At 43.9% G+C, this 9151-nt stretch overlaps 1 protein-coding gene across 1 annotated transcript; it reads left to right on the top strand.

Annotated features, from left to right (window-relative positions):
- The first annotated feature begins 5887 nt into the window (after nt 1-5887).
- Nucleotides 5888-6325, top strand: LOC145802668 (uncharacterized). Its single transcript, XM_082895430.1, has 2 exons — nt 5888-6079; nt 6164-6325. Exons 1-2 carry the CDS (start codon nt 5888-5890, stop codon nt 6323-6325), a joined length of 354 nt encoding a protein of 117 aa, XP_082751556.1.
- Nucleotides 6326-9151: the final 2826 nt, after the last annotated feature.

The raw sequence follows: 9151 nt of genomic DNA, 5'->3' as shown, positions 1-9151 counted from the left end.
CAAGCTATGCTCAAGCAAGAGCGTAGCAAGAAACAACTACCATCTCTCTTCGACCCAGATGTGAAGCCCCCATACTCTCAGGAGATATTGACCATGCCGTACCCAATTGGGTATACAGTGCCCAAGTTTATTAAGTTTAACGAAAAACAAGGCAATTCCAGAGAACACGTGGTAAGGTTCATTGAAACTCTTGGTGTCCATGGTGGTGACCATTCTCTACGCCTTCAAGAGTTCTCCAAATCACTTACTAAAAGGGCTTACAACTGGTATGTGAACTTGTCTCCTAACTCGATCAAGAGTTGGGAAAAGATGGTGAACAAGCTCCACACGAAGTTCTTCCAAGTCCAAGAGAAAGCTACAACCCTCACACTTGGGCAAGATGTCCAAAAAGAAAGTGAAGATATACTGGCTATGTTAAGCGGTTCCAAAATAAGGCTATTGACTGTCATGAACCAGTGGATGAGGCTTATTTAGTCAGCATATGTGTGGAGGATGCCATACACGACTACAAAATTTTCTTAGTGACCCATAATCTGCCTACCTTTTCAGCCTTGATTGAGGCAGCTAGGAGCCTCAGTACCACTAGTCCCTTGCACAGACCTCGTGACAGCCACCGCTACTCTTGCAGTAGCAAAGTTGCTGCGGTGACCTCTGTAGGAGGGAGCCGCTTGCAAGGGGAGGCGTCGTCCTCTCGAAAGAAAAAGAGTTATGAGAACATGAATCCATATCCTTGCAACCTTGAGAATGTTAAGGCCTTGGTTAAAGAATGGGTAGCTGATGGTGAACTTACTTTGCCTCCGGTTGATATCCCTCCAACCAAGAAGGACAAAGAAAGCCCAGATTATTATGTCTATCACAGAACCACCAGACACCTTACTAGGGACTGTTGGACTTTGAAAAGTATCTTCAAGAAGAAAGTTGATGCGAATGAGTTGAAGTTCAAAAATGACGGTAATCACGATGTAAGGAAGGACCTTTATCCTAACCACAAGGAGAAGGGGAAGAATGTACATATGATTGGGTACTTTGGGCTCGTGCATGATCAAGTGCACATGGCATCCTACTATGATGAGCTAGAAGAAATCGCTAGTGGCCAGCTCCTTGAGAGAATACCTGCAGAGGCAAAATTTGCAGAGGACACTCATGCTTAGGCATTGCAAAACTTTGTTAAGTTTCGCACCTTCTTTGACCAGTTGGAGCTGAGACAAGCCGCTAGGTGGGAAGCAACAAAGGCCCTCATTAACATCTCTAAAGTGCACCATGATGAAGTTACTGAGGCTAAGGAGTATGTGCCTCGGCGCATCTAGGAAGATTACGGGGCTATTATGTTTTTAGAAACAGACAGAGCATACCTATTTCCTCATAACCGTCCCCCTTTTGTCACAGCTTACATCAATGATGTAGAGTTCAAGCGTGCTTTCCTTGATAGTGGGGTGTCCATAAAAATCATCACTACTACACATTTTCAAGGGCTGGTATCCCAGAGTCCAGGGTGGTTCGCCAACTCATCACTATAACGGGATTTGGAGGTGAGAAAAAGGTCACTAAGGGCCATATTGTAGTGGACTTAGCAATTTGTGAGATCTACTGTGCCACTAAGTTCCATGTGATTGAAACGAACACAAATTACCACATGATACTTGGCAGAGCTTGGATGCACTAATATGGAGCTATCCCGTCAAGTTATCACCAATGCGTAAAGGTAGGGAAAGCACATGGAAACCATAAATGTGTCTGAAAGGCCATTCGGAGTAGAGGAGGCACACTATTCAGATGCAGTGTTCTTTACTGAGTTATCAACAGATGAAACTCCAAGGACTGGTAAAATTGTAAGGGTAAAATTGCCGAAGTGGGAAGACATTCGAGATGCAGAGGCTGCTCCAGAAAGTAGTGGACAGAAAATGAGCAGCAAGTCCACAAGTCCTTCACCCAAGATTGTTAAGGTGCACAAGGGCGGCAAGACAGTTTACTACCTATGACGGTCTTGAAGGCCAGACTTCATACTTTGGGAGGATAGCCCCGAGACAAATAAGTGTGACGGTGACGAGTCCCAAGAAGGCTTTGTGGAGACGCCTGAGCCTGCCTGTAGACACCCCATTTTTTACCGTCCTCAAGACTTGGACGTCACCGTTTGAACACTCGGTGATTATCCATGTTTGTGTTCGTTTGGAGTTCCCGGAGGTCTCGGCTACGCGCATTGCCTCAGGATCTCCGAACTCGACCGTTTAGTGTCTGGTTTTGCACCAAACACTGACATCTTGCCTTTGAGAGGCAGGGTAGGGCTTGTAGACCATCCCCACCCACCACCGGCAATGGCTAGAGGCCACCGGCTGGTTTTTGCTGCCACCGGCAATGTATATTGCCGGCCGGCACTATTTGTTGCCGGTCGGCACTCTTTTTTGCCAAAATGGCATTTTTGGCCGGCTGACTACTGTGCATCTGCTTTTGCAGATATTTTAAGACAGCTGTCTTGCTTTTGGCTCCCCTCTCTCTCTTGGAAGCTTGTCTTGTAAGCTTTACAAGACAATAAGCCTCTATAAGAGAGAGCCTTGTCTCTTGGCCTTTGAGATATTTTGAGAGCTTAGACAGCCATTGTTAGGGTTTGAGTTCTAGGGTTAGGGTTAGATATACATCTTATCTCTCTTTCCCTCTCTTTTGTGCTCTAAGTGTTTTGTGTCTTACTATTGCACATAAGCACCTAGTGTTTCACCTTTGTCTAGCTATTGAGGTTCTAAGGGACTGATTTTAGTACTTTGGTGTTGGATTCAAGCCAAGGAAGGCCATTGGAGCATCATTGTTGAAGAAGGCTTCAAGGGTAAGAATCTCACCCCTTTATTCCCCATTTTTGCACCTTATTTCTACCTGTCTTAAATTCGTTTTTGAGCTTGGTGTATAATACAAAAACGTTTTGTTTTTAGACCCTCTTGATTGTTTATTAAGGGTGTTTTTTGATTTGAGGGTGTTTGACCCCTCTTAGGCCTTGAAAGGCCTTATTTTGTGCTATTTTGTGCTAGTTTCGGGACTTTGGTGTTTGGGCCTCTTCACCACTGAAATCTTGAGGGATTTCAGTGGTGGAGATGGTGCCTTGAAGTCTCTAGAAGGAGAGGGCCACCCCCTCTCCTTATTGTCCTTGAAAAGGGCATGTTTTGGTCTCTAAAGGGAGCCTATGTTTGAGTGTGTGTTTGAGCATGTATAGACTGTTTTCATGCTTATTTTTCCATAATATAACATGATTTTAAATTGGTTTTGGTACTCCATGCATGCTTAGCATAGTTTCCATGTAATGCCTTGTGATCCCTTAACATGTCTTAGGTTGTGTGCCTTTGTTTCTAGCATGTTTTAGGTTTAGTCTTGTGAAGATTATGTGTATATTTTGCCATGTTCTAGGTCTGTCCTAGGTTGTATGGGTCGGATTTGGCATGCATCATATAGCCTATTTGCATTTTGGCTTGTTGGCCTTAAGTATGTGCATGTATAGCATGACATCTTTACATTGATTTGGTGATTTGGGGTCACCCTACATGTTATTTCAGTCCCATTTTCATGCCTATGTGTTTGCCTTGAATGCATCTTTAATGCCTCATAAGCTTGTGTAGCAATGCTCCTTGTTTTGGCACTTGTGCATGCCTCTAAATTTGAGCCACTTAGATGCCATCTAAGTAGTCCTTTAGCCTTGTTTTAACATGCTAAAAACCTGTTTTTAGTTGTTTAATGCATGACATGATTGTTGTGATAAATGTGCTTCAAAGCTTCATGACTTGCCTCAAGTATTTGGACCATGCTTGCATGCATTTGCTTGTCTTGTTTAATGTGATTGGGCTTCATTTTATAGCATGATTTTAGAGCTCATGTTGCATGCTAATCGTCCATGAAATCTCTTGTCAAGTGTGCTTGAATGTTGCTTGCTTAATGCTTGGGGTTTGGACCATAACATGTGTATGTGTGCATGTGTGTTTAGCCTCCATTTTTGGGCATTTTGGCTACTGTTTTGGGCCTTATTAGAGCTGCCCAAATCTTGTATAAGTCCATCTTTACATCCATTTGCATGGTCCCATGTTTGCTTGTATGCTTGCATAAGCTTGTTGCCATGTCATGTTGCATCCTTAGCTTGCATGCTTAGGTTGCATTGCATCTTGCATGCATGCCTTGTTCCTTGACTTGATGATAGGAATTGGGCCTTAGTTTGTTTGATCGGTTTGCATGCATTTGAAATCAAAGTTGCATACTTGGTTCTTTGGGCCATCATGCATGGAAATGCGTGATTGGTGGTCCGAGAATCGAGACACATGCCCCTTTGAGTCATTACCATGATAAGGGACATGGTTGGTGCACATATGCCTTGAAATGTGCTGCCATGCTTTGCCTTGCCCTCTGTTGCTGTCATTTGCAGATTCTGCAGGAACACTCTGCCGACCGGCAATGTAAAGTGCCGACCGGCAATCATTTCTCTGCCGACAGCTCCACTTTGTGCCGGCGGCCACATCCCACTGCCGGTGGCAATTCCATGCAGCCGGTGATGTCTCCCAGCATCCAAGGAAGCAGTCCTGAGGTTTTGGCAACCTCCAGAGGAGTGAAGGAAGGAAAACAGAGGCAGCTCACGTATGGCGGCGCATTTCCCGAGGCGATTTACTGTTTTCTTAGTTTAATTAAATTTGCTTAGTTGATTAGGCAATTTGTAATATTTAATTAGCTTGCGTAGTTAATTAATTTGTAATATTTATTTGATCCCTCCGAGTGAGGGCAAATCTGTAATAAGTGTGTGTGGGTGGTGCGTATGTCTTCCAATCCCCACTTCTTTCTTCCCTTTTATTTACCTGCTTATGATGGTAGATTAGGGCATCTTTAAAATTAGCATACCTTATGCTATGCATGCGTGCATCCATACATTTGTATCACATACATTAGGCTCGGTACATCACGCTAGCTGCATCTGTACTTCAATTCACAAATTGAATATGTGGTAATTGATCGCATTTCATATGCCATGTTTAGGGTTAGCCGAGCCTGCCTAGATTGTATTTTTGCATGTGATGCATTAGCCATTTTTAACATGAACTACGACATGCATGTTTGCTGACTAGTTTACTGTTTTGGCACGGAGTACGACGTAAGTATTTATGCTTTAGCATCCCACATGTGTGTGAGTGTTGCCATGACAGTATGCCTGCCATGCGGCTAAGTGCTTATGTGTTAAAATGTTTTAATGCCTGTGAGTGGAGGTTGGATTGTTTGAGTTGGAAAAACTCGTTGAAATCCGTATTTTAGCCTACTTGCGAGTAGCAAATTCCAAAGCGCTTTTCAAAACAAACGGATATGCAATGCTTATTTCCAAATTAGGCAATCTAGTCTATACTTGTTTGCTGCGCGCATAACATAGTAATTCTAGGCTAATAAATGGAATAAGAACACGTAACGTTTTCAAAATCGGATATCATGGTTAGTAGAGGCCGGTCTTCGGACCGGGCGAAAGGGGGTGCTCATAGCTGACCTTCCCCGATCGTACCCAAGCTCCCGAGCCGAGACAACTCCGGTGATGACGGACATGTGGCCATCGGCACCGAGTCAGGGTTTCCTAAATTTTCCCATTTCAAAATATTTAGGTGGCGACTCTGTATCTGGCAAAGCAGTCCATGTTTGGCACTACTTTTTCAAAAAAATCTGTTTCTCAAAACGATTTGCCAGATTTGGACTCTTTGGTTCAGATTAAAAACCACGACAACAAAATCGAGAGTCCGAACTGTAGTAGCATAAGGCCCCCCTCCGAGGGCACGTCTACACCGCCCCTAAATGCATGCAAGATAGACCCAAACCGTAATAAGAGGTACTTGCTGAGGTTAACCTCAGTGACTTACCTAGGTAGAGTAAGCCAGTGTTTATCAGCGATACAATGGCTCTAGCAGCTAAGGCAGAATTGATAACATTACTAAAACGATACAGTGACGTCTTTGCTTGGACATATGAAGAGATGCTTGGTCTTAACCTATCCCTTGTCACTCATGATCTGTACACTTTTCCTAACTCTAAACCAATTAAGCAGCATGCTCGAAAGTATCACCCTGATCTTGAAGCAAAGATTAAGGTAGAGGTAGAAAAGTTGCAGAGGGCCAAGCTCATTGAGCCTATATAGTACCCAACTTGTCTAGCAAATATTGTGTCTATGTAGAAGAAGAACGGTCAGATCAGGGTCTGTGTAGACTTTTACGACTTGAATAAAGCCTACCTGAAAGATGAGTTTCCATTGCCCCATGTTAACACACTTATCGATTCTAATGTGGGCATTCGATGTTCTCCTGCATGGATAGGTTCAGTGGTTATAACCAGATGAAAATAGCACTAGAAGATGCAGAAAAGACGGCTTTTAGAACGCCCTTAGGAAATTTTTTCTATACGGTGATGCCTTTCGATTCAAAAAACGCCGAGGCAACCTACCAACGAGCTATGCCTCTAGTGTTCCATGACATGTTGCATCATGAAGTGGAAGTATATGTGGATGATCTGGTGGTCAAGTCTACTAAGGCAAACCGAGACCTCTATGACTTGGAAAAAGTTTTTCAGCGTTGCCACAAATTCTGCCTAAAGATGAACCCTCTCAAGTGTGCCTTTGGTATTACCACCGGCAAGTTCATTAGCTTCCTTGTACACCAATGGGGGATCGAAGTACATGGGGATAAGATCAAGTCAATCATGGAGATGTCACCGCCACACTCTCAAAAGGCCTTGAAGAAATTCCTAGGTAAAGTGTCATACCTCAAGAGGTTCATTCTAGCCCTTGCAGAGATAACCTTTTCCTTTGGGACACTGCTGAAAGAGAATCACAAGTTTGAATGGTTGCAAGAACACCAACATGCGTTTGATATGGCAAAGAAAACACTTACCTCTCCACTTACAATGATTGCTCCACAACCCGAAAAGCCCCTGCTATTGTACCTGACCTCTATACCTCGGTCTATTGGAGCTCTACTTGTCCAAGACATAGATGGCATTGAGAAGCCAGTCTATTACATCAGTCGCAAAGTCATTGGTGCCGAGTCGCGATATACCCCAATTGAGAGGCATTGTTTAGCCTTAATCTTTACAGCGCAGAAGTTGTGCCACTATTTCTTGGCACACCCGATCCAGGTTGTGACCCGGAGTGATCCAGTACGCTACTTGCTGAGCAAGCCCGCTCTAACTGGAAGAATGGTAAGATAGCTCTTGGCTCTAGCAGAATATGACATCACTTGTGTTACTCCCAAGACCATTAAGAGCCAAGCACTTGCAGACTTACTGGTCCAATTCCCATCTGGTGAACATGAACCTGTAGAGGTACCTCTACCAGGTGAGGTCCATGTCTCAGTAGCTGTAGTTGAGACTTATTGGGACTTAAAATTTGATGGAACTTCCGAAGTTGGGAAAGGTGGAGCTGGCATAACACTAACCAGTCAAGAAGGAGAGAAGTTTCAGCCTCTGTTGGCCCCATATCGCACCATCATTCAAAGGTTGCTCACTTAGTTTGATTATGTCTAAATCCAGCATACTCCTTGAACACGCAACCGTTTTCTCGATGCCTTGGATACATTGGAGGGCAAATGTGGATATACTAGATGATAGTATAGCCATCGTCATCGAGAAAAGAACAACACCAGCAATATTAGCCGAAGAACATACAGAGCAAGATGTTGAGGGGTGGAAAGCAGATATAATACAGTAGTTGAAAACATGCCAGGGAACAATCAGACCAGCAAAACTTGCATCATTTCTACTCCTCAGAGGAGAGTTGTAATTTTGTGGTCCCAATAACCTGCTGGCAAGGTGCATTGGTAGACAAGAAGCAACTTACAGACTTAAATAGATCCATGCTAAGTCCTGTGGAGATGGAGATATCAGTCTATACCGACGGATACAAAGGCAAGGGTATTACTGGCCAGAGATAAAAAAAGAAAGTACTGGGTTGCAAAGACAATGTGCAAAGTGTCAGTCTCATCCTAAGAAAGAGGAAGCCCATTTCTTAAGCAGTGAAGAATGGAGGCAGCCATATATTGACTACTATGGAAATGGCACACCACCTGAGAACAAAGTCGATGCAATTAGAGTTAAGAGACGGGCCCTCCGCTTTTTCCTTGACCAAGGCAAGCTGTACCGAAGAAGCTTCGAAAGGGAACCTTTGGCGTGTTTATCAAAAGATGAGGAAAATGAGGTGCTGAGAGAAGCCCACAAGACAGAGCATCAAGGAGGGCAACGATTACATAGACACCTTATTCACCTCGGTTACTACTGGCCGACAATAGAAGAAGATGCTAAAAACTTTGTGAGGAGATGCCAATCTTGCCAAAAGTTTGGGAACTTGATACATGCACCGGAGGTTGAGCTGCACAATATCAAGACCCCTTACCCATTTCATACTTGGGCATTTGACCTGGTAGGTCCTATAGTGCAACAATCCAAAGGCCACAGATGGATACTTGCAGCGACTGAAGTTAGTACCAAGTGGGTAGAGGCTATACCGATGAGGAAGGCAAACGGGGCAGGAGTAGCCAACTTCATCAAAGAAAACGTAATCTGTAGGTTTGGCATACCCAAAGTAATACTGTCTGATAATGGAACTCTTTTTGTAAATAGCCATGTGGGAAGACTGTTGAACGCCTAGGCACCACAAGTCTGGTCTATACTACCCACAAAGGAACGGACAAGCTGAGGCGACCAACAAAACCCTCATCCGAATACTAAGTAAAATGATGGATGAAGTAGGGGGCACATAGTTTGAACAACTCCCCATAGCACTCTGGGCGTATAGAGCATCAAAGAGGAAGCCGACTTAGGCAACCCTATTTTCCCTAGTATATGGGTTCTGAAGCTATGTTACCAGTTGAGTTAGTAGTGCCCTCAGCAAAAATGGCTATATCAACACACTTAGTTCCAGACAACAGAAAGAATGACATAGAGGCAGCCGAAGAAAGAAGGGATCGGGCCTCATGGGTAATGGAAAAATATCATCAATCCATAGCTCGTGCCTACAATTAATCTATTCAACACAGGAAGTTCAACGATGGGAACTTAGTATGGAAGACAGTGGACGCAATTATGCGGGTACAACCAATCCCCAAGTTCTCATCCAGATGGGAAGGCCCCTACAAAGTTGCTGAGGCAAGCAGTAGGTACTACAAGTTGACAA

Source organism: Camellia sinensis, chromosome 11 (genome assembly GCF_055761805.1).
Source record: "Camellia sinensis isolate YWXY chromosome 11, ASM5576180v1, whole genome shotgun sequence".
NCBI lineage: Eukaryota > Viridiplantae > Streptophyta > Magnoliopsida > Ericales > Theaceae > Camellia > Camellia sinensis.
Note: the sequence above shows the minus strand (reverse complement) of the source record. Positions and strands in the feature narration are given on the sequence as shown.

Coding starts and splice junctions, on each gene's coding strand:
- LOC145802668 (XM_082895430.1), top strand. CDS start 5,888: ATGGCTCTAGCAGCTAAGGCAGAATTGATAACATTACTAAAACGATAC. Junction 6,080..6,163: donor ATCTTGAAGCAAAGATTAAG/GTAGAGGTAGAA, acceptor GTGTCTATGTAG/AAGAAGAACGGTCAGATCAG.